The sequence below is a fragment of the Temnothorax longispinosus genome, chromosome 8, assembly GCF_030848805.1.
Source record: "Temnothorax longispinosus isolate EJ_2023e chromosome 8, Tlon_JGU_v1, whole genome shotgun sequence".
Classification (NCBI taxonomy): Eukaryota; Metazoa; Arthropoda; class Insecta; order Hymenoptera; family Formicidae; genus Temnothorax; species Temnothorax longispinosus.
The window spans coordinates 6,501,098-6,527,730 of NC_092365.1; the positions used below are offsets into that span (position 1 = coordinate 6,501,098).

Here is a 26,633-nt window from a genome sequence, read left to right on the forward strand (position 1 = left end):
GAAGTTGTATGAGTCAGCCGTCCCTGAAAGTGAATCTCCCGCGACGAAGCAGGGACGTGCAGCTGGCACGGTGGAACCGATCGGGATCAGCCGAAGAAGAAGAGGAAGAAGAAGAAGAAAAAGGAGGAGAAGAAGAAGAAGACAACTACGGCGACGACGACGACGACGATGCGAAGGACTCGACGAGGTGGACGGTGATGAGAACTAGCACCGGTTACGCAAGAAAACCGCGGGATAGAATCCAGATCTCGTTAACCCGGGACCGGATTATTTGTTTTTCGCAAAACCCCCGTTTCAACAGTCATCGCCGGTCGAGAGCCGTGCAAGAGCCGTGCGCGTAGATTCGTCGCACCGCGACCACCGAGTGATTTATGTACGGCGAGGATAGCGGAGGATCATCGCGATGATTAATTACATAATACGTACTTCCGCGACCTCTCTTTTTCATTACGCTACGGAAACGATTATCGTTGCGCAGGATCTTTAATTCGAAACTGAAGATGATGTGAAGAAGTTGCACATATGATCTTTCTAAAGTTGACAAAAAATTGAATCGAGCAACGTTATAAAAAAGTATAACAAGCGTTATTTACGAATACCTTGTCGACAACCAACAAAAAAGACGAAATGATCTTACAAAGTACTTTTTCCACGTTCTCCACAAATAACTCTTATTTAAGAAAGTAATTCCAGATTCAATTTTTACTGTTTGATAATTACACTCTTCTTTGTGTAAAATCTTCATCCGATTCCAGTGTACTTTCACACATCTACTAAAGAATATTGTTATCTTCTCACTATTCAGCTTAGAAACGTAATTAGATCCTATCAGGCGTGAAGTGGGTCTGCTGACAGCCTTAATGCGCACGCGAGGAAGTTACTTAACCCTTCCGTTACTAAAACGGGAAGCCCTCGCCGTGCCACACTACCACGTGTTACTGAACCTGACTGTAATCGCCTGACTGAAATAAATATATCTCTTTTCTATTTGTCTTCTCTCGTGGTTATGACGACAAACGGAATTAGCACGATCGATTCTCGAACTGTGCGAACGATCGCAAATGAGAAAAGAATAACTTGGCAAAAAAAATAGAAAGGAATGAAAAGAGCGCGTTTCCTTACCTCCAGATACCCGACGGGTCCATTGAAAGGATAATCGCCGAGACGGCGTTCCTCGTCCAGGAATTTCCCGGCTTTTCCATTCACCGGCGGGCAGAAGAGGCCGTAATTGAAGCTCTCCTTCAGTTCCTGTAAGGCGATGAAGTTTTGATATTAAGGCACAGGTGAATCTTCGCGCCGAGAGAGGATCAAAGCGACCCGCCACCCCCACTTTTCCGACTGACACGCATGCATGTAGCAACAATAACGAACGGGCATCTCTTTCCGAGACAAGATTCAGGCATAGGATTTGCAATTACTTCGTAAGGTCATTCACTCTTTTCAACGACAATCATGCCATACTTGATAATTGAAGGGCTCGATGCGTCGCCGAATACTTATATTACGCATGGCGCACTCAGGTTGTACATATCGCAAAACGACAATATTATTAATGTCATTACCCACTTGATTCGACATAACGTACTCCATCGATGTCAAATAGACAGAAAATTATTAATTTATTTATAGTTGGAAACTAATTCATATTTTATGAGAATAGTTATTTGTGTAACAAGTGCCGTAAGATGAAAATTCCCGGGTGCGGAGTTTACGCACGAGCCGAAGGCGAGTGATATCTTACGCACGGCTTACACACCCTATTTTATGTTGCAAGTGCCTGGAAAGTGGTCTATCACGCACGTGTAGCCGTGCGTAATGGGGCACTTTCCATGCACGTGTTGCATAATAATTATTTAAATGCAGAATTCTACTTAATCTTGTAATGTGCATGATTTCTTTTATGTACATATATATACACTTTTTGAACAATATCTAAACATTTATAAATATGAAATATAATTGTATTTCTAGCAAGTGCTTATCTCCTGTAAAAAAATATAGCTGCATTGCGCGCGATTACGGTTCTCACAAGTTCACAAAATTCTCTTAGGCCAATATCTTTGATATTCATAGGTAGGATGAATAACGCGGCGAACTACTCTTCGCTCATGAATACCAAACGAGGACCGGGGAAAATCAATTCCCGATTGCATTAATAGTATTTACGACGTTCGACGCCGGCGCGGCGGCGAGAGGCGCTCTTTCTTTCAGTATTATAATATTTAGCGGGTAACGACTCGAGATAGGCGAAAAGCGACGCCGTGGAACAACACGCGTGCCACGCACACCCGAGAACCGCGCATTATCACCGTATATACTCTGCTTATGCCACGCGAAAGATCGGCTACGATGCGAAGGAAGACAGCCAGCCAGGCCAACCCGACAATCATGGCAACAATAGCCAAGAGTGCAACACGTGCCAAATTAAAGGTTTCGCACGAAAAAAAAGGAGCGGGAGTCTCCGTACCTCGCCGTACTCGATGGGCGGAGGTGCGGTCGACCATGGGAAAGCCACGAAATGCGAGAGAAAAAAAAGGCAGCTGACGAGCGAGAAAACGGATGTGAACATTTAGCGGCAGATGCTTTAACGGTTTTTTTTCTTACTTGTGTCATATATGTATAGAGAGCATCGACCTAAATACTCTCGCGGTCCGATAAATCGTCTTACGAGAAAGATATTGTTAATCGTATCAGATAAGCGTACAGCGAAGAATCTCGAAAGATTTTTAATAATTCTTATATCTATAATTATATATCATTCGTTGAAGAGATTTTTTAGATAGGCGGGCACTTGACCGAAATATAAGCGACCGCGACTTTACGCAGCACGATTCTAGACCGGATTATAGAAAAGCGGTTGTGCTCTGTCATTTTTAGAGGTTTCCACTGGCTGCATTCAATATGTTTTCCTCAAGGTTCGTATTCGCGAGTAATATAACGTTCTCGTTTCGCTCTTCATTCGCTAAGCCGGCTCAATGATGCGTCCGTGACACGCTCGTCAGTGGTTTCCTTCGTCGCGCGCAAAGCTTCGTCGTGGTTGAGACGTCGTTAAAATTGAGGTTTGCAATGATCGTATGAGTAAGAAGATAGAGATGAAAAAGCGACCTTGTGTCAGATTCAGTAAAGTTCATCTATATTTCAACAAATTTCCATATATGCTTTTTAAACAAACCTTAAATACCTTAATTAACTTAATACCTTTATTAATTATCTCCATCTGTTTATCTTATTTGTTGGAAAATATAATCTTTCTTATCTTCTTTCAGGTGAAACACGAAACACAAAAACAAAAACAAATAATATACAGATTAAATAAATTAAATTGAAGAAAGCGCGTCTGTGTGAAAACTGAAATTCGCACCTTCCTTGATTTATTGATCCACGCGTAAAGTCCAACTTGCCTAATTGGCGTAAATTGAGTAAGACGAGACGCGTAATTTCACGGAGGGATATACCGAGGGAAAGAGAGAGAGTTGAGACACGCAGGGACGCAAGCATTGTTCATTCGCGGGCAACGCTCGCGAGCGACTCGCTTCCGTCACTCACGACGTCCTGGATAAAAATGAAGCAGTCCTGCCAAACCGGCGCTCCTACTCTAATTAGTGCCGCGGTAATTGCTTCATAAAGTTCCGAGAGGCGGCATAATCGCACCATAGCGAAACGTGCGCCTCGAGTTTCTTCGATTACCAGGGGGAACGGGCGAGAGGCAAGGTCATAGGTATAATATCGAATGCGGAAAAAGTCAATAATCAACCGATTAAATTAGAATTGAGTAGAATTGATTACCATTATCATCCTGGCTCGCTCGTAACGTTTTTCGACGGTTGGCTCGGGAGCCATAAAGAACCCTTTCGAAAGACGAGGTACGTCTCGAAGACCTCATTGTTTCTTCAAATAAATTCTCTCATTCAAGCAATCCTCTTCTGCACGTCTTCTAAAGGAATTTCCCGATTTTATCTTAAATTCTTCGCGCGTTATATTAATTTCTAAGAAAGGTATTCATAAATTAAGATACAGAGCTTCAGTTGAATCGCTCTTTAGGCAGCTTCTGCGCGGTGTCCGATCGAGATCCCATCGACACTCGAGAATTCGCGAGCGAGAAACACCCTCGACATAACTCGGGCGCATTTTTCCACTCTTTCCTTGGCGCGCGCGTGCCGCGACCTAGCCGAGGAGGTATGCACAAGAAAGAGGGTCGCGCAGCGTTAAACGGCGGGACCCTTTTGTACGGCCCTGTATGGGAGAATAATGGCCGAACCGTGTCTCAATCGTGCTTTATGGGATATAATTGCGGTCTGGCGAGGGGGGGCCAGCCTCGCCGATGTTTAAGCTCTCGGCCTGGCCAGCGCGCCCGCGTTGGCCGCGTTCGCTTGCTCGCACACGAGCGGCCGCGACGACGACGACGAGCAAGGCGGATAGGTGCGCGTTACGGTTTTAACCTTCGCAACGAAGCACGAAACGAGTTTTCGTCTTTCTTGGGTCGCGCCGCGCCTTCGCCTTGCGCGAGAGCCAGCGGTCTCCACTCGCTCACGCGCGACCGATCGTCATCGTCTCGTCGTCCGACTCCGCGAATTTCTCTCCTCGCGGCTGACAACTTACGCGCGGCGCGGTTCAAGGATCATCGGCACTCCGAATTTTTTTCGCGTTTCAGCGCGAGTGAGTTTTATGAGAACGCACGGGAATCTCTCTCGTGGAAAGGTGGAGTAAAACCGGATCTCATCGAGGTCCGCGTTTGTTCTAGTAAAAAGTACCACAAACAGAGTTAATATATTCCAAGTAAAAGGCATTCTACTTAAGACCTGACCATTTAGTTCCGCTCGTTTCTCCATTTCTCACGGAAGTGGGCTTTGATTCATCCGGTAATAAATATCTGGCGAATTTGACTCATCTACCGGATCTTGCTACACTTTCCCGGGGAGACGATCAGTGTACCTATCTGTTGAGCCGCGCGATACGACAACGACAACTTACGATCGCCCGCGCGCAAAAAGTAGTAGGCGGCGGCGAAAGAGGGAAACGAAAAGTAAAGAGGACGGGGAGGGGGAGTAAACAGGAGAGGGTGGAGGATGGACACAAAGGCGAGTGGAATCATCCGGGCATCCTGTGCCGGGGACGGGGCACAGCATCTCGGCGTTAAAGAGGAAATACGACCCATAAAATTTCGATCTACGCGACGGAGAAAAAGAGAGGAAGAAACGGGGCGGCCATGGCGGAATACGAAATCAAATTGCCGGGGCGCGTCGAAAAAAGCAGTCATCGAGACTTTAATAGCGGTTCTTCGGACATCCGCTTGGGTTGCACGACCGCGCATCGCGGGGAAAGGGCTCGAACGCGAGTTCTGTGAGCACTCGTAACTGAAAGTGAACAAAATCGGGGCATGATATTGGACACTCCTAAAAACTGGCAATAATCTCGATAATCTCAATCGATTCATTACACGTCATAATAACGTACGTCACAGTATTACGATATCTTTTTAATAGTACTATCGACGTAAATTGATACTATCGACGTAAATTTTCTGCTACTACAATAATATTAATTAACACAGTTATCGTAATCCCAGATTAAAATCGCAGAAAATACTTTTGTATAACCATTGATCAAGATTGAAGATGCCGGTTGGATCTGACAGTGCGCGATAAGGCCGCTGTTTAATTTGAAACGATCCTACGGCTCGGACAATGCAAAGGCATTCTGCGAAGCGCAAATATTTATCTGGAAGTTTATTCAAGCATCTTCTCCCGCGTCCATCAAGCTGACTCACACCATTATCGCAAAAGCGATCGACTCACTACCATGCCGCATTGAGATCCCCGCAAGATACCGAGTCCATAAGCCACGTAGATTTAACTTTTAAACAAAGGTTAATGACTAATCTCGATAAGATAAACGATTTACCTCTTGGAAAATATAACGAGCGATTTCTTAACGATTATCGACATTAGTATTAGTCGGTGCCTAATTGAATATCTTGATAGGACGCCGCGCGGATCGCTTTTTGCGTTGTATTTCGAATACACATTAATACATACACCCATTAATATGAGCTGTTATATAAGGTATTTTATTTTTGTCTCTAGTCAAAAATTGAACAATAAATGTACAAGGATAACTTTGTGCGCTACAATTTATAAAGATACAGACATTAAGTAATTTAATTCTTTTAATTCAATATATGGCAGCTGCAAGTTTTAAGTTAAAGTATAATTGAAATTATTAAAAGTATTATTAGAATTTATTAGAAGAATTATATTTATTAGAAAAATTACATTTATTAGAAGAATTATTTATTAGACAAAACTATTTATTAGAAGAATTATTTTATTATTAGAATTTATTAAAAAAATTATAAATTATTAGAAATATTATTGGTATTTTAAAAAAAATTCAATTGTATCAATCTGTGAGACAAATTTCGATAAAGCTTCGCCTTAGAAAAAATTAAGCGAGTAAGATATTTTATATATCACGTATTTAATATTTTGCATTTAAAAAACCGATAAGACTGCGCAAATTATATGTAAGGAGCTTTCGATTCAACTGATTTATCACCGGAAAATGAAGTAAAGAAGACGGCGAAGAAATGAGCGAACCGTTCGATCGGAAGAACGAGCGGAAAAAAGAGGTGGAAAGGGAGGATCTATTCTTCCGGCAAGATCGCTGCGGAATTGACGAGAAGATCCTTTAGGCACCTTTATTGATTCTTAAGTCCGTCCTCGGTTTTTGTCTCACGTCAAACTGGTTATTAGAACTGATTCTGGTTTCGTCACCGGTCGCTATTATTGGCGCTTAACAGCGATTATCGCTGTCCTTTCCTCGAATCAGGTCGCAAAAAGAACGCTTTAATTTCTTAACTAATGTAAAAATCGCCTTTTTATTATTATTATCGAGTAAAAAGTGAACCCCGCAGATCTCTGAAATCTCAAATGAGACGATATTATGGCGCTTATCGATAAATTTTACACGGATATCTTTTAATCGTATCGATTAAAATTTTTCCGATGATTTTGCGGGCGCGATAAATTCTACAAGTTGTTTTAAGACGCTGATTAGCCGATATAATTGGAAATAGCACAAGATTAAATAACTTCAGATTATTTAAATGATTAATGGTAATAACATAAATCATAAATAAAAACGACACGAACTAATATGACATAACACGCGTCATTAATGAAGCCATGTAAATTGGCACTCTTTGAGAACGGAGTCGATGTATTGCCACGCTTTCACTGTCCCGAATAAGGATTCTGGAGAATCCTTTCGCGCATCTTATTATAGCGATACTCTGTGAGTGTCGTATTCATTAATACATCACGCGCGATAATTAGCATTCGTTATCTTCGAGTTACGACAGCAATTTCGAGCGCTCCGAAAATGTTTCTTTTTAATCGGTGTAAAAATAACGTGTCCGCGGGCGTCGTTCGCGTGTCACGGCAGGAAGGAAAAAAAAAACGAAAAGAAGGAATAAACTTACGGGCATGATTAACGTGACGTTGCATTTTCGTCTCGAGACCGTCGCCGCCGTCGCGCCGCGCCGCCATATTCGCCGTCGAATCGAGTTTCGTCAAGTAACTCAATTTTCTAGATCACAGAATCGAGTCAGCGTCGTTCCACCGGTAATTGGCAATCAATTCCGGTGGAGGCCGACGGGCTCCACGTGGCGGCGGCGGCGAGACGATATTTCGATCACTAACGCTACCTACGAAGCGTGTTCTATTAGGCAAATTACACTTTCTGCAAGTCATAACTTTATCGCGTTGCGCAACGGCGATAAATTGTCGCGGGTTAATTCTTCAGGCAGGGAAGGGGGGAAAGAGGGGGTTGCATGAATAAAATATGCAGAGTAAAATCTCGCGTATTCTACTCTCGAATTAATAGCCATCCCCTCTTTTGCATCGGGATAATGAAGGTACGAAGCTACGCAATTACCATTTGAAAGTTACGAATATTTAGCGGCGTAAATTGACGGGCGCGGGAGATAAATAAAAATCTCCTACGGTATTTTTATCTTCTTCTATCTGTGGACTTTATACAAACAGGCACGGAATAAAGATCGCCGCTGACAAATTGCCGCGCGCGCGATAACGTTTTTGTGCCACCGTGTGTAGCCACTACTACTGGTTCGGCAGTGTTCGGCGCGATTCAGGTTGAATTATAGGGCGATTATCGGACTCGTTTCGTGCCGCGGATACGTTTCCGTGCTACGGCGTCGGCATGGCAAAGGGCGGCGCTCCCGTCCGGTAAAGGGACCAAAATTCCCACCGCCTCCGCGGAAATGGATGGATCTCGATTTTAATCAACCGTTAACTACATCGTTAGCGGCAATTCGTACATATAACTTGGGAACGCGCGCGTGCGCGTGGCCTCGCGGCGTGTGTACGCGCTCTGCGGAAAGGTGTCGGCTAATCAAAGCTGGAAATTACAGTTTACACCGACGAACTGCGCGCGAGAGACGAACTTCGCTGGCCCCGCTGGCGCTGGATGCGGAAAGTCAGCCGAGCGACTCGCAAATTGGCGGATATTGACAGCCGGCGCGAAACGTTTGGCAGAGAATTTTTGTCAATTAACGGCGGGAAGTTCGTTACCCGGCATGGAATGTCGCGGCTTCCACGGGTCTCTTCTCGCGTTGTTTCCGCGGCAATCTTGTAGGCAAAATTATTTTTCCAGCCTGTCAAAAGTGAAATGTAGAACAAGTAGTTTAGTTCAGACTTGTAGAACACTGCAGTATACCGCGACGTTATTAAAGCTTTCACCAGTAAAAAATAGAATTTTTGGTGTCATTACATTCAGAGAAAGAGTAAACAAATACATATTCTCTAAATCTCATATTAGAGTGGTTTCGCCACTGGTATATTAGAGTGATTTAGTTAGTCATTCCAAAAGAGAAGGTTGTCACTCTAATTTGAGTAAATGCGGGCATATAGTAAGAGTGAATTTTTCACTCGAATTTTTGGAGCGACTACTTAGCCCTTAACCTGCAAACGTTTTTTTGGCACCTTTAGGGCCCGGACACACACTTTTTCGTAACAGTAACAGTAAAGTTTCGACCAATCGCGTTGCTCGAATCGAGAACGTACGGCCGTACGTTCCCGAATCGAGCAACGCGATTGGTCGAAACTTTACTGTTACTGTTACGAAAAAGTGTGTGTCCGGGGCTTTACGCCGCAAACCTGGGTCATGACGTTTTTTTAAGGGGCACAACTAGTGTGACACTTTTGAAAAATTGATTTTTTTTTTGCATTTTTCGATAGTCTATAGCTTCAAGAATAACATACTAAAATTTTAAGAGTGGATCTCAAATAGTTTTTGAACGGCAGCCTTCTAAAGAGTAGCTGCTCGTCGGTCAAAAACGTGCATAAGCTTCGAAAGAGGGTCGATTAGCTCGAAGGAAAGCTTCAGCAACCCAGTAGGTACTTTCTTGAGGAAGAAGAAGGTGAATTATATGGGCCTGGAATAGCAGATTAACTGTAAGTATGATATTTCTCAATCAAACAATGAAATCAATATTTTTATCTAAACGCGTTTTTCTCAAAACGACATTTTTCAAATTTGCTGCAGTTCTAACTCGAATACAAATCATCCGATCGACTTGAATTTTTTTGGAGCGTGTTTAGTATTTGTTTTTCTATACAATGACCTTTCAGTTTTTTTATTGGATGAAAAATGTCAATTTGCCATGCAAAAAACCGCGAGATTTTTAAGCGTAATTTGAACTTTTTTTTTCAAAACTTCGCCATTTTATTGGATTTTAATTTTTTTTCATAATCCTAGGTCATTGTACGGGAAATACCTTCTAGTTTAACGGACATTTTTTTATTTTTTATTTCAGGCACTCTGAAGGCCGCAATCACTGCAACAGTGGGAGAACGTTTTTTTTTTGGAGACTCGGGAGATGACACATAAGTCGCTGAAAATTGATTATTTTCATACAAAAAAATTACTGCACATAGATCATTTATACACAAATATATTCTCAAAATTTCAAAACATTCGATGCAATACTTTTCTTTTAATAAATTCCCGAAAATCACCTTTTTTTTGGGCAGTCACACTAGTTGTGCCCCTTAAGTGTTAAAGGGCTGCAAAAAATCTGAAAAAATTCATGAAGGTGTTTCAAAGCTTCACTTTGAAATATCAATCATAAAATTATAAACAATTTAATTTTTTCCAATCAAAAGTTACAACTACATTTGATTTTCGCCCGGACGAAAACGACCCAGGTGTGCGGGTTAAGGGTTAGGTATGATACGATCTCACTTTAAAGCTATAGCAACTCACGATACAGATCGACTGATAAATGACTCTAAACGGAGTGAAATTTTCCACTAAAATTGTAGAGTGACATAATTCAGTCCTACACGGAAAGTATACGGGTTTGCTCAAGTATTTAAAAATTTAGCTAAATACAAAAAAATAATTTTGTTGCACCATCAAAATAATTATAGTAGGTCGCTGAAGTAAGATAAAAATGCTGCAAAAAATTTTGACATTTTAGCAATCAACTTGAGTGTTCTACATAATTATATTTTGATGGTGCAAAAAATTATTTTCAATTTGTATTTAGCTAAATTTTTTAGATATTTCAGCAAAACCGTTCTTTTTGTGTATGGACAGTGATCTATTATACTCGAAAAGAGTTCCCTTTCACTCAAATGGAATACGATTTCACTCCAACTTATAGAGCGCAATTTTATTCGAAGTGCACAGGCTGAATTTTCACTTTTCGTTACACTTGCATTTCACTCGTTTTGAGTGATATTTCATTCTTCGACTTTCAGAGAGTAGAAATCGGCAAATTGCAGAGATAATTACTTAAAAGTTTAGCGTTCCTTATATACCTATATAACATGCATTGTTTAGCGGATTCAACGATGAAGATAACAGCAAACGAGACGAAAATTGCATGGCAATATGTCTTATCACGAAAGCAATTTGTTAACGTAAAATCATTCGTCTTGGAATTCTACCGATTTATTTCTCACAAGGCCGATACGAGATAACGCGTGGAAAAAAGGCGCGTGCGACGTATCGATTGCCGTTTGGCATAATTAATTGTGGGCGATTCTATGACGAATGACGACTCTCCACCGCGGCTTTTACGGCGGCGGCGGTGAGGAGGACGCGCGGATCGAGGGCTGACGCGGAGAGATTTATTTCTGTGGTACGACTCGATGTCGCTGCGGCATCCGGAGAATCGCATTTGTATAGACTATTTATAGCGACGGGGTATTTGTCTCGATAGAGGCTTGGACGCGACGCAGTGGATCAATCTTGCAGCGGAGCACGATCGACATGTGTACGCGAATCAAGGTCTCGAAATAATTGAGTTCCGACGTTCCGAAGGAACGTCACGATAATCTGAAAACCATTTCCCGCAATAACGGCAAACAAAAGCTACATAAAAAAATTGCTTTAATTATCACAACTAATATTTTCACTTGTATTTTATATATACATCAATTTTTAATTTCTTCTCTTTTGCTATAATTATGTATTTGAGATAAAAAAAGTCCCAATTTCTGAATATTTGAAATTTATAAACGCGCGAGTTTATATAAATGCAAGATGACTAAACATTTAATCTTTTTTAAATTTGATCTCGCAACAATGAAATGCAAAATATAAATTAATTTAATTAAGTAAATAGAGAGAAATATCTGTATTTAGAAGAGAAACACATTGGCACACAGAAAATTACGCAATACACATATCCAATTCGAAAAGCTGAAGAATTTCTTTCGATACCGCGACAATTATTTTTTCATGAATAACGCTTGTTGCTTTGCACACGCTTGCAGTCAATTTAATCTCACGCAATATAAAAATAGACTAGAATCGATACTTCACCTCGCAGGAATATTGGAATATGTCGTGCGATGCGTCGTCACATTATGCAAAAGGTAACATAAAAGCAAATAAATTATGGAATAATGTACCCATAAAATGTAATGTAATTAATATCATAAATTAATCGATATCACTGAATAATGAGTAATCCAATAATTCATAAAATGACATAAGATACTGTTTATAGAGATTAGTTTCATTAAAATTTTTATTGCTCATTAATCATGTCCATTTTTCCAATTCTTGTGACGTTATTTAACCAACTTCATCATGTTTTTTAAAATCGAATCCAGACAAAGCAATGACATTATTCATTCGTGTTTGTTTACGTTTACTTAATTGATCTGGATCCAATTTAATACACACACATACATCCATATTTCAATTTATTCTTCTCTTTACATACTATTATTTTTTGTTTCTACTTTTTTCAACTATTCATTGCACTATTATTCATAAAAAAAGCACGTGTATATATACATAAATGCACATGATTTATAAATGTATGTATGTTAAGCTCGGATCTGTCGGTTCGCCAAGCTTAAATGACTATGCGGATCAGACGTCTCTGCGGAATCATCGCTGTTCAATAACTATGTAGGTTACACAGTTGCCCCAAGCAAGATTGACAAGATGTCTTATAACCGTAATGCAAACGGTGAACTTTTAACGAGAGATTAACATTTGTGTAACTAAAATATTGATGTATCAATTATTTTCCAGTTCATAAACGACTAAACACAAACAAGTTCTAGATTAATTAATTATTTGATACTGCTGGATAAACAATTCTTACTGTCGACGCGAGTTCCAGAAGCTTTTACCTTCCACAATAAATTTTAGATTTGTAACTTACTGCTTTGTATCGAAAAATAATTGCGAAGAAATAACGTCGAGAGAACACCGGAAGATCCTATCTACTATGCAAATGGATATGCAAGGAAATGGCAGAATTACGATTTAGCAGGCCAATGTATCCATTCTACGATTGCCCTGTCTATAAGTAAAGCAATACGAATAACAATTCGCCGGACGAGGCATAAGAGCGGCACACTTTGCATTTTCGATGATCACGCGCGTGCATCCCGATTGACGGTCGTCGTGCGATTTCTTTCGGTCGCCGGTTCTGCACGCGTGCGAGATATTCTCCGTGCACACACGGTACACAAAAGACGGGGGAACGGGCAATGGGCGCGGGGCACGGGGGGAGGGAGTAGAGGCGGAGGTGGAGACGTAGGTGAAGAAGGAACGCAGGGGGGAGGGCTACGTACAAGGAATTCATGAATACGAGATTGCACTCGAGGAGCCCCGGGTAAAAGGCTGCTGCAGTTACTGGCTACTGCCGCACGGTTAGATCGCGTCGAGACTGAAAGAAGCGACGTTATACACAAAACGAACCGAGGAACGAACCTTTCCCTCTTTGCCATTCCTTTTTTTTTTCCCTAAAGGGAACGCGACTATAAGACGCGCGGCTACGAATGCGAGTGAAAAATAGCGCAGCGTGTTCTTTTAATGTATCGCTAATCGTTCGCTCTGGAGAACAAACTCAGCTCTCCATATGACGATTTTTTGAAAAGAGAACCTAAAAGAGATGTCTGATTGTTTCTTATTGTTAGATTAATAACGCTCAAAGTGGTATCTTTTTTCTAAAAAGTTATCTAAATATTTTATCATTTTTAATAAATAGTAAATTAAAAGTAGTAATAAAAATTGATTTCTTTTTGAAGGAACGGAGAAGATTGTCTTCAGCGCGTGGAGCACCATGCATGTTAATTAAAATGATGGCTCTGAAATTACTTCACGATTTCGCAGCAAGACTGTCATCAAGCGACGCGCGCGAGAAATGTGTACACTTAATAAACGTTTAATAAGCTCGGGCTGTTTCTTTCCTCTTTAAGCAAGTCGCTATGGGCGTTTTTAGTCGGGAATGGTAAATACTCGCTAAATTGAATGAGCGGCAAAAATGTTTCAGGAATGAGGACGATACGCCCGCTGGCACGATCGGAGCTTCGTCCGATCCGAGGATATGCGCGCGAATCGCGTATCCTCGGAAGAGTCTGCCCGCCAGGAACGCCAGCAATTATGCGAGGTACCTAAGCGACAACGCTTCGGGTTCCATGCACCGAGTTACCCAACGACGACGGGACTTAAAGAACGAGATACAGCCGAGGTGGCTATATGCATCTCTTGCCCCTTTTCGAGGAAGCCCACGTGTCTCCGCGGATGCTGCCTCTCGCGTGTCCGCATCCAGTTTCCGCGCAAGGGGAGATTCCGCACCTTCGATTGAGACTCCTACGATCGCTCGATCTCCAACCGCGCGTAATTGGCTCCGGCGCGTTCTATACCGTCCCGTCGCGTCCAAAAATCGCACATCTTTCCTCGGACTCCGCCGAAGCAAAACGTCCCCCTTAAAAAAAAATCGCCTGCTTCTCAGTCTCTCATTTATTTACTTCGCGATTTTCGTAATCTCGCTAATTTTCTTGCTTTTCAACTTCAAGTTGTGCGTTTGTTCAAAAATCACGTTCGTCCGGTTTCCGTCGAGGAGGTCGTCCTCCAACTGTGTGCGCTGGAGGAAAACCTGGCCATCGATCTCCATTCGATCTATTCTCGTACCCGGTTCACGGCGTACGATCGATATAAATAGATCGACGTAGTACTCGCTCGACAACTCGCGCGCATTTGTTCCGTGTCGACGGTGGGGCGGCACAGGATTTGTCGATCTTGACGGCAGAATCCTTCGTTCTCTCCCTAATCCTACGTGTTACACGCCGGCGGATCATTCGAACGCCGCCGAGATCATTCGTTTCCGGGTTGTGTCATTTTGTTCGCGGTACGTATGCTGTCCAGGTATGCGGACGTAATCACGTATTGCGACTTGAACTTGTTTGTGGAATCGATAAGCCACGTGCGAGGGCAACTATATCCGTCGCTGGAAATCGATTTATATAATTGTCACTCCGAACATGTACTCCTACTTAATGTAAAGAATGCGCGTGTATGAAGAGCTCTGCTATAAACGTTTATTTTACGGAACGGCTTAAAAAAGTCGACAAAACAAAGAGCATCGATTTTTTTATCGTTCTATCATCGTTAAATATTATAGGATAAAATTTAAACCGATAGCTAAATAACATTTTGTTATTTTTAACTACCATATGTGTCGAAATTTATTATTTTAGCTCCATTGGTTTAGTTAAAGTAACTACTTATAATAATGGTTAAAAATGAATCAAAATAATAAGTAATTAAGTATTTGACAGTACAAATCAGTATATGTATTAATAATCGATTAAAGATCATCTTATTTTTGCTGAAATTCATGTTAAAAACGTTACTTGAAAATATTTTAAGACTCTTTTTCTAAATCATTCCTCTCATCCCGAGGAATTTTTATATCGCGCGTATTAAACTTTAGGCACTTTTTCCACCATACAAATTATCCACCGATAAACATAAAGAGAACGTTATTACACGGTGCGGGCGCGAGAAAAATATGCGTTACAAAGTGACGACGTGTAGATAGCCCGGAGCCGCCGGGAGGAAGACGGAGAAAGAGAAAGGGGGGGAAGCGATCCTATCGAAAGTAAAGGATGATCCTGGTTCACACAATCGTGGATCACGGTCATCGTCTACGCCTACGAAGTCCCTGCCTTCTCGATCCTCTGCTACGGATCCTCTGGCGCTCGGGCCAGGGTGAATTTATCCGCGCCGAGATCCTCCTGCGGGATATGCGGCGATATACTATCGCCGCGCCGGTAATATTCGGTCTGTTCCGGTACAGTGATATCGGTGGATCATGCACATTTGCGGCGATAAGCACCGGGGCGACCACGTCGCGATCTCGAAGCAATTGCTTCCAGGAGCTAACTATCGTCGTCTAATAATAAGATCTTATCGAGACGCATATTGATAGCTTAGAAGTATCTAAGATCGAATTAACATAAATCATCAGCATTATATTGGATTGAAATGTCAACTATTGTTAAAACTATTATTGTTACTCGCGTCATATTGTGAACCGGAGTACCTTAACAATTAACGTAATAATAACATTTAAAAAAATGAACATAATATAAATCTCACGTAATGATAGTTACGTGCAGTAGAAACTTTAATAAATAAATAAAAACAATTACTTACTATACTTTCTTTTTCATACCCAGCTATTTCTGTTCTTCTTATTCTTTTTAAACAACTTTTGGCGAATCGTGTAAGGGTTCCGTATCCTATTCCCGATCGACGAAGGCGAGATAGGATACCTACGGGACGCGAATAAGCTGCAGAAAGGAGGTGGAGGTGGAGCAATTTTAACGCGAGAATGGGCCCCTTAGGCCAAGGTGATCGAAAGCGATATACACGAAAGCAGTAACGAGCTGGCGTCGTTAGCGGCACACGGTGTATTTAGAGCGTCTGGAGCGGGAAGGTAACAAAAAGGGTAACGAATTTCTTGGCCGACTCTCCGGTTCAAGACCCAAGGAGCACGCGGCGTGGCGCGTCGCCTCGACGGATCGATAGCCTCTCTCGCAAACCGAACGCACAGAGACGATGGAGATAATTTCGAAAAATGCTTCTCTCTACGTAACTCGTATATATACGTGCGAGGCTTCTGGAATGCCGCTCTTGCAAGTCGCGCGTGTGATAAGGAACATCCTATGCATTTGGGAAATGTTGGGGAAAAATTGTGGACCTTTTAAAAATTCCCAGAAGAGATAAAAGAGGCATGCTTTTTTATCTCAGGAAGGAAAGATAAGATTCCGCATCTTATAGCGCTAGATGTGTTTCTAGAAAAAAAAATTAAGTTCAGCATCTTTTTTATATAGAAAAATATTTCCCGTTGCGGAAAAATATTCTGAAAAAAAAAAACTTTACGTTGTAAACCGTATAAATAAATCTTAGCTCATAAATTTGCGCAGAGTTATTCTTGAAAGGGGTTCTTGTCTGCAGAACGCACGACGGTCGGCACTACTGCGTGCCCGTCCGCAGGAACGCGACGCGGCAATCGATGTGGGTTCAACGGTTTCGTTAACCTCCCGGCGAAAACGAAAGTCACCGTGTACAGCAACGTCAGAGAGACACAGCAGCAACATTAGCAGGCAGCGGCGCTGCAGCATCGCCGACGCGATGCATGGTCGGGGGACGGTCTCTCGCTGGAGGAGGTCGACAGCATGGCGCGCGCGGCGCGCGACCTCGATCGAGGACACTCGCCCGACGGAGAATCGCGGATATCCTTTCGAGCTTTCGTATTACATCAAAACGCATTATGATGCAAAACCCGGCGTAATGTCGCGCGCGTGCTAAAAAGCGGCGCATCGTGCCGCGCATTTCGACGCGCCAAAATGAATCACCTTCGAGCCTTTACGCGCTATATCGGTATCTGTAAATTGTACCTGCAGCGACGTACCTTCGCTGAGAAAATTTGCGGTCTCGCTGAAATGTCACACCTGAGTGAACCACAGTCGCAAACGTTGATTTACGAATCGAGCGGCTAAGTGTGCTCCGAGTATATATAACTTCTGATATCTCGTCTGAACGCAGAAAGCGTGTAAATTTGTCGCGTACACCGGTCTGTAAGTCATAAAAAATATCCGAGAACCGTGCAGATTGCGCGCGTAGCCGCTCGATTTGTGTGTCACAAATCGTGCATGCAATTGCGTGTCACGATTGTTTTCGCTGACGTTTTCGAACACGAGCAGAAACAACAACTCTCGATGCACGCATTCCGAAACTGAACGAAACTCATAATAAGACACGCGATGAGAACAATCAGAATAAATCGTAACAGAACGCATATTGTAATTGTTACATAAACAGTTTGCAATTTATCATCTTCTCGAAATTTACCGTTCAGTTTAACTGTCCGGCATCGCGTGCAATAACATCAGAGCAACAATCGTACAAACTATTATTACAAACTATTATCGTGCAGAGACCAACAGTTAAGGACAATCACGTTGCTAAACTGCTTCGACAAACTATTGTACAAGCATGCTAGTCGATATTTCGCGAACACTATACCATATGAGCAACCTAAAACTATTCCCGATCTCCCCATTCTGTATTACAGATCAATCGTGTGGTATTCGTTTCGAGAGATTCACACAGACGTACTAAGGAACGATAAGAGAATATGAAATATAATCCTGAATTATACAAAAAAATAAATGTACATTTTTCTTATAATCCTTTAGCTTCAAAGACATCAAATATTAGTTTTATTATTTAATCCATAAGTAATAGGCTGGCCAATAAGTCCGTGCGGTTTTTTATTTATAAATTTTACTTATAAAAAACCGCACGGACTTATTGGCCAACCCAACATTTAATACATACTAAACGGTAGATACAAAGAAAACAGATAGGAAAATTGAAGATTAACTGTCGCTACGTAATCATGGCTTGTTAGCAAATGAATAAAAATAATCACTTTATGTAACTCTGCTACTACAACCGGATTGTATAACAAATGTGCAACGTGACAGCGCTTTACTGCAACTTTCTCTGCAAATTTACTAAATCAAAAATTAATAACATGACGTTACACGTATGTATGTACCAAAAAACATAAATCAATTTGTAGGGAAATATGACACGAGCAATGTCTAAAGAAAAGCTAATGGTTTGTAGGAAATATACAGGGTGAGCCATTTTAATCAATCCACTGGAATATCTCATAGTCTTTACACTCTTTACGTTTGAGACGCAAACGTTTTAGACAAAAGTTGCATGATTTGAAGTGGGCCACGTGATGAAAATATGGACTTGACCTTGAGTGACCTTTTCAAGGCCAGGCCAATGTTATCGATGTTTTTTTAAATGGACCTCCCCATTTTTTGTTGCATATTCTTGTAACCCTTGTCGAGACATTTTCAAAACACTATACTAAAACTCCCTTTCGTTAAGAATTTTCTGATATTTCAAATTTTGTCATAATATTTTTAATATAAAATATGAAATATCTCAGAAATTCTTAACGAAAAAAAGCTTTATTATAGTGTTTTGAAAACGTCTCGACAAGGGCTACAAAAATATGCAACAAAAAATGGGGAGGTCCATTTAAGAAAACATTGATAACATTGGCCTGGCCTTGAAAAAGTCACTCAAGGTCAAGTCCATATTTTCATCACGTGGCCCACTTCAAACCATGTAACTTTCGTCTAAAACGTTTTTGTCTCAAACGTAAAGGCTATGAGATATTCCAGTGGATTAATTAAAATAGCCCATCCTGTGTATATCATTATTAATCAAAACAATTGTACTAAACATTTAAAAACTGAAGATCTCGTTTCTGCGTGAATAATAATAAATGTATTGTAATAAAGGTATCATTCCCTTTTTTAAATCGTCGCAGGATTCTCTCATTTCGCCATGCGAATCGGCGCGAAACGGCAAATACAAAAGGGGGAGTGAAACCGATCGACGAGGAACGAAAGGCGTGGTCGCATGCTATTAGTAATAGTGAAGACGTACCCTGTACCAAGTGGCCACCTGCGAGACGCTCGAAAGGGATGGAGAAGCGGTGTTGGCGGTTTATCCGTAACACAACCGGAAGTGGAGTGGGTGATGAAGGGCCCGCGAGAGGCGCGGTTTTTTTTCGCGCGTGGCATTTGCGATATTCGTTCGTTCGTTAAGGGGGTGGTACGCGCGTTCGTAGATAGGGCCCCCACAACACGAGACGATAGTAGCACAGGTGTGGCGGTTGGTGGTTGGTGGCGGGTGTAGAGTGTATTTCGCCCCCGTGCAGGGTGAGGCAAAAGCAAAAACAACAACAACAACAACACCACAGGTCAGAAAATGCACGATCATTGGCGATCACGCGCATCGCGAGACAAATATACGTATATATAAATCTATACACATGAATAAAAAAAAAAGAACGTATGAATAATACAGGTGCACGTACATGTCGTAAGACGCTGTCCCAGGATGAGTTGGACGTAATCGCATGATAAACATTCCTTTCTTCGCAATATATATAGTAATTATAATACACAATAATTATAATACATCATCTATTAGTACGCTAATATTTAATTATTTAAGTGGTTCAGGAGATTATCTCGACGAATTCATCCTGAGAATGCAGCGCATAAATATTTCAATGAGTATATAGAACTAAAAGTAAAAACATTAAGTACAAATCAAACTCTGGGGAAAATACTGGGACGGGATTGGACCGGTACCAGTAACCAGTACATGTTCTCTTTTCATGCAAGACACACAATCGTCGTGTATAATACAATCGACGAACCGTGTACTGGTACCGTGTATTTAAATCGCTTTAAGTCTCCTTCACGTACCTGATATATCTAGAACGTATAATATATATCTCTGCTATTATACAAAAAAGTTTATAAATTCGATTTGATGGAACGTGAAAGAATTAAAGAAGTTATTCGCAAACTCGACAGATCGATGAGATTTGCGAAGGAAAACTAAAACGAAGGGTGAAGCGAAGAAAACGAAAATGTCGAGTAAGCAATTGGTCGTTTTTGGGTGAAGGACTTAACGGGGGTATATATATCGGGGGTTCTCTGTGCTGTACCTCCTGTGTCCCGGAAGGCAAGCATGTAAGGCAGAAAGACGACACGCGTGAAAATTTTTGCGTGACATAGAGCAAGAAAGAGCGACAAAGGGAGAAAGGGAAGGGAGGAGAAAGAGAGAAAAGGAGAGAAAGTGAGAAAGAGATGGAGGACGTATGGCAGCGTGACGACTTCACAGAAAGCGAAAAGCTTCAACACAATATCGATACTCTAGTCTCTCTATTTCGCCTAACGGGGACACTCGCGCGTGTGCGCGTGTCTATTCTCGACACGCTTCGGCAACAAAGTGCGTCTAACACATGTGCTCTTGTGTGCGGTCGTCAAAGTTCTTGAGAGTCGAATGAAAGCACGACAAAAGCGAGTACGCGATGGGATTCAAAGGCGATGAGTATCGGATCGTGCAGTGTCGTCGACCGAATCGTAATGCGATTTCTTTTGAAGTACCAAGATAAAAGGAAATCCAGTGATCAACGGAAAGTAAGAGTGCGGGCGGAGAATTCGGTGCGACGACGAATCGGTGGTTAAAAAATTACGTTTTAAAAACTCGAGAAACATAAAATATCATTTTCTCAATTTCTCAAGATCATCCTAAATTCTTGAAAAGGAGATTATATTCCTATTTCGTTAAACTCTTCGATTAAAGTTATAATTAAAAAAAAAACGTTACAAAAAACAGCTCCTGTGATTGCGTCGCGTGGATCAATGGAACACGTTTGGAGAGATGTTTTCCCGCAAAGAAAAGTTCCGATACTCTCGAACAAAAAAAAAAGGAGAAGAGAAGACTCGATCCGATTACCGTCTTTGAATCTGGCGTACTCTTCGTGACTCTCGGCAGTCCCGTGGGACGATTCACCACGAAAGCAGCAGAAAAGACTGGAATCTCGCTCTCTCCTCGCCTCGAGAATTCGTCATTACTCGCTCTGGCGGCTCTTAATTTCGCGCTGTCTGCAATCTCGCGAAATCGGCATGTAAAGCGCGCTAGCAGCCTCCGCTCTCAGTGCGCGCAGCATTGCCTCTGCTCAGTGCGCTGTACTTTTTGCCGCCCGAGGAACTACGAGCGGTTTCGCGACGACGAAGAGGGCGGGCGAAAGAAGGAAAGGTGAGGGAAAGAAGATGAGAGAGGAGAGAAGAGGAGAGAAGCAGAGTAGAGCGTCGGAAATAGAGAGACAGAGAAAGAGAGGAGAGAAGAGGGAAAAGAAAGAGAGAGAGAGAGAGGGAGGACGAAGGGAGCGTCCTTCGAAAAAAGCCTGATGGAGTCCTTGGGATCTGGCATGGCGGTGCGCGCGCGCGCGCGAGCGCGAGAGAGAAGCGGATGCACGGTGATAAATGACAGATCCGATGGGGTTCGACCGTAATCGGCGATTAATCGATACTCGGCGATCCTCGGTGAAATATACACGCGACCGCAATTTCCAGCGGGAACAAATCGCCCCGGGTGGCGCAGGTACGAATTATATTATACTACGCTCTCGAGAGAAAGAGAGAGATAAAGAGAGAGAAAGAGATCGCGGACGAATTTCTCAACGAAATGCGACCGGCACTACGTGCGCGTACGGGAATGAGAGGGTAAGAGAGGCCAACGCCGTTCCGCTTCTCACCGCTTATTTCCGTCCTTCTCCACGTGCGCACCGTCTCTCTGTCTCTCTCTCGCGTGCGCGCGCGCGCAAACTCGCGCTAAATCGGGGCTACGAATTATATTACCGGCGCTTTCGATCGCGGGGGAATTTCTCAACGAAATACGTGTAATTATCGTGCGAAGGACTCGGCGCAAGTAAGTAAGCAAGCGAGCGAGCGAGCAAGCGCGCGCGCGCGTGAGTACTCTCTCTCGCGCACGTCCGGATGGAGACGGCAAAACGAGAATCCGCCACGGGCTTCATAAATTTCCGACGTAAGGATCGTCCGGCCAGAAATAACACGCGGGAGAAGTACGCGCGCGGGATTTATTGCCGCGAAAGAGAATAATGCGTTCCGTTTTCAATTTCTCCCCTTCATCTTCCATCGCGCAACCTGCCTGCCTGTCCGTCCGCCCGTCCGTCCGTCCGTCTATCTCGCGCTATCGAGCAGCCGGGAGATAAATTTTAGTCCGGGAGTGAATCGCGCGCGGGCGCGGACGTGCGCGTGTTCGATCGTCGTTAAGAGCATCGATATAACTCCCAAGCTCCCCAGGCTGTTTTCAAGGTTTCCCTCGGGATATTTAGGAATATACACGAGAAACTCCTCCCCTATACCTAAGTCGAAACGTCGTTCATACCTTGGGCAAGGACGCCAGGCATTGCTGCTTCACGTCCCAGACCAGCTGATCCTTCGGGAACTGCAGACACTTGCTAACGTAGAGCTCGGGCACGTGGATCCGAGCGAGGAGCACGCCCTCGCCGACGGGGGTGTTCTCCGCCGCGAGCGCGTCCTCCGCATTCTGCTGACCTTGACCCTGCGCCGGGCCACCTTGAGGACCGATGGTTCCCTGGATCTGAGACTGAGAGCTCGCACTGCCGGGTGAGCTCTCCTGCTGCTGCTGCTGTTGCTGCTGAGGCGAATGCTGCTGCTGCTGCTGCTGTTGCTGGGGCTGTTGCTGTTGCGGCGGCTGCTGCTGCTGCTTTGGTCCCGCCTCCATTGCGAGAACCTCGCGGTTCCTCAGGATCCCACCTTCAGTAGCTCACATCTGCGACAGGACAAAAAATCACGCGATCGGTTATCAATAATATTCCCAGAAAAAATAAGATACATTATGTAATCGTGATGGATATGTTTTACTGAAGTGGTATGTCCTATTAATGAAATATTAAAAAGGAATATACCACTTACACTTTCATCATCGAAACCTTGTCAAAAAATAGGTAGGATTAAAAAGTTACGTAATACGCATTCTTTTTTACGTTTCTACCATCGCATTCAAACCTCGTCGAAGTAGACGAGGTGTTAAACAGTTACATAATCAAAAGTTTACAGACAAATTTATTGATTTTATCTTATGTAATTTTCTAGCTGATATAAATCAAGGCTTCTCAATTTTTTTGCAGCGCTTAATTTTTTGCTTCGCAAGAGCGTGGGTTGTCCATCGATGGAATGGTCCAAGTTTTTATTCCATTCATTCCCTTTCGAATGATTAAATTCTTCAAAATAATCTTTACGAAATATACGCGTTTTTAAACGACGTAATCATGTCGCAACGATGGAAAGAAGATAATCGTCTATCGGGAGCGTATCTGGCAAAATACGTGGATTCGTTAACGAGCGTGTAAGTGCCATAAACGCTATGTATGCGAGGAACACGATGGAGGGATGACAACGGATGGCGAGAGACGACGACGCGGCGACGGGACGAGGAGACGATGGGCGCGCGAGAGGGCGGACCGTATGCGAGAAGAGTTATAAGGCGTTTCGGTCGGAGGAGACGAAGAAGAAATTAAAACGGCGAAGGATTCGCTTGTTTATGACCACAGCGAGGTATAACGGTAAAGAAAGGACGGGATTACCGCATTGGAAATAAAGAAACGGCGCCGGGACGCCGTACCACGGCGATTTTTAACGCTCGTAAAAGGTTTTATGCCTCACGATGCCTTGCAACATGCGCGGTTTTTCCTCCTTCACTTTTCTGCTCCCTTTTTTTCTCTCTCTCTTTCTCTTTCCCTGTTACTCAGTGCCTTTTTATTTTTGGCGCACGTCGGCTTCGCGATGCGTAATCAGAGATCCAAATCGAAGCGAAGCTACTACGGCGGGAGACTCGAGAGAGAGAGAGAGAGCCCCGGTTGCTACTCGCTACCACAACGCCGTCCCAACAATCATAAGAGAGCGTGCACTTCTCTTGGGTGAGACGACCGTAATTTATATAACGCCAGGAATGGCTTTTCTTCCATACCGGGGGCCGTCGGGAAAAGAATGACCGATCCATTCGAGGCGCGAGACTCATCGTTTTGAATTGATTATGCAAATTAACCGCGCGCTCACCTTCGCGTCGCGACTCCGACGTACGTGTGCAGGGCCGGGCCCCCGTACACCGAAGGTAATTCTCTCGGTGCCTTTACGCCGGGAATGATAAAAATATACGCTGAGAGAATTAATCTTGTCTTTAGGTCTGTAAAGTTAACGTATGTGCATATCAATTATATCCCTCTGATATCTGAATAAAAAAAGAAATGCGTGCGCGACCATTCGTTACAAAAGCAACGTCGGCGATTTATAACTGGCAGGCAGTTTAACCTGGGAGAAAGCTTTAAGTATTGAATTATAATGTTATAAAATGTAAGCGATATAAGCCTGCTATTCTTTGAGAACTCCTACCTCGACATCGAGGCTTCTTAAAATGCCTCGATCCGACCATGGATATATGTAGTTATGAAGCAACATTGCGCGGGGAAACTTTTTCCACCTTCCAGGCATTCCGTGATTCCTGATACGTATTTTCAAGCCGCGTTTACTATCATGACAAGCGTTTATATTAATTAATTAACTTCTGAGACTTTGTATTTATCTCCGTTGCACCGTTTGCCGCTTTGGCGCTTTCGAGCCGAGCTGCGGAGCCGAGAACCCGCCGGAATCTGAATCGCATCTACGGATCGCAAACTAAAAAAAAATTAAAGTAAAACGATCCTTGACAATCTTGGGATATCCTTTGAGTCATCGTTCGGCACTCGGAAAGATTTCTACAAACGAGCCTCTGATAAATGGACCTCTGTCTTTCCTCATCATCGGTGATGAACCGTGTCTGGCGTGATATACGTATGCGTCGCGAAGTGGACGAGCAGACCAAACGTATTCGTCTTTATACCTCGTGCCGCGCCGCCGCCGTCGCCGTCACCGCTCGCGCGATAACGCATATTTCGCCGTTTTATAATTCCGCCTCCAACCTGTCGGATTAATCACCTACGGCCGACGATAACTGACGTCTTAACAAGCGGCGCGCGCGTGATCGCTTTCACTCGAAAGTTTTCAACGCGACGACAGTCACACTGCCGCCGACGCCGCCGCCGAGTTTTATTTCGTAATTCGCGTTTGCGTTGTCCTGCACAGAGCTTTTACACCGCGAGCCATGTAATCCCGCGATTAAGGCGCAGTACTTGCGTCATCTTCGGTAATGGAGTAACATGGAAACTTTATGATGCACCCGTGTACACAGGGTGTTCGCGAAATCGCTCTATTTCTTCTTCTCTTCGATAACTTCGAAGTTTGCTTCTTGATAATCGCTACTTTTGTTTAGTACTAAAGAAAAAATTTAATATTATAGTAAAATATAATTAAAAATAAATTAAATCAAGCTTTTATTTATTCCACATGTAACTTTGATATATTTGACTCTCGAAAAAAAATAATTAAATCTATTTTAGGTTGCGAATGTAAAATTTATTTGATATTGTTTATTATTTCGTACATACAAATATTATTTTTATATATTGCAGGAAGCATATATGTAAATACTAATGGCGCAAGATTATTTCAAGAATTCTTCGGGAAGATGATGAAGATGGTTTTAAAAGTGTTTCTTTATATATATATGAGAAGGAAAGAAAATCAGGGTAAAAGGATTCCACGAAACGAATGAGAAACGACGGAATCCCGGGGGATATAAGTGTGAGATGTCAGGTGCTATGAGGAGAAGTTTGATGGGAAACCGCAGACGCCATTAAACGTAACCCTCTTCGTCGGGGGAGTGCGGACCGCGTTAAAACTTTAAATAACCTACTGACCATGCTCTGTACACATGTATATATAACTTATGTTTCGAGGAGAAATGCATGAAGAAATACAAAGGACCGCGCGAGAGGTCTACGAGATCGCATCTGCGGCGTGGCGGCGCGAGAGCTAACGCAAAATTACTATCAAGTCATAAATTCATTCGAGACGTCGAAATTTCTATACGACAAGCTTCCTCGAAGTTTTTCATAAAAATTTATAAAACTACAAATATCACATAAATAAATTTTTATTTAAAGTATCTTATATTACACATATATATATTTCTGTAATTTTCCTTTACAATTAAAAAAGTTCAAAATTTTAATTGGCAGCTGTATGTGTAATATGGTACAGACAACAAAATTCTTGAGATATAAATAATGTTTAATAATACAGTGAGATCAGACGCGTGTGACGAGAAGGTGCTTTCGTCGAATCGCTCGTCGCCGCGCGCACCTATCGCACGCGATAATTCACAGTGGATCATAATAGTTGCGATGATAACGACACGCTACTTTTTCTAAGCGACGAATCGATCATCGCCGGCCCGATGGGGCTATCCGGCGAAAC

General features: G+C 42.7%; 1 protein-coding gene and 1 long non-coding RNA gene across 7 annotated transcripts in view; one reads left to right on the forward strand and one right to left on the reverse strand.

The window, feature by feature from the left end:
- Prosap (SH3 and multiple ankyrin repeat domains prosap) overlaps positions 1 to 26,633 on the reverse strand; it is a 127,908-nt gene that overhangs the window by 18,462 nt on the left and 82,813 nt on the right. For 3 of the 6 annotated variants that reach the window (XM_071786199.1, XM_071786198.1, XM_071786195.1), the window contains 3 exons: positions 22,644 to 23,052; positions 19,321 to 19,340; positions 1,123 to 1,248 (listed from right to left, as the gene is read on the reverse strand). In XM_071786199.1, coding sequence (XP_071642300.1) covers positions 1,123 to 1,248; positions 19,321 to 19,340; positions 22,644 to 23,004 — 507 coding nt within the window. In that variant the 5' untranslated portion in view covers positions 23,005 to 23,052. The remainder of the gene's footprint in view (positions 1 to 1,122; positions 1,249 to 19,320; positions 19,341 to 22,643; positions 23,053 to 26,633) is intronic. The other 3 variants (XM_071786200.1, XM_071786197.1, XM_071786196.1) reach the window with 2 other exon arrangements.
- On the forward strand, positions 6,423 to 10,074 carry LOC139817936 (uncharacterized). Its single transcript, XR_011733342.1, has 2 exons — positions 6,423 to 9,473; positions 9,836 to 10,074. It is a non-coding gene; the product is annotated as an uncharacterized lncRNA (long non-coding RNA).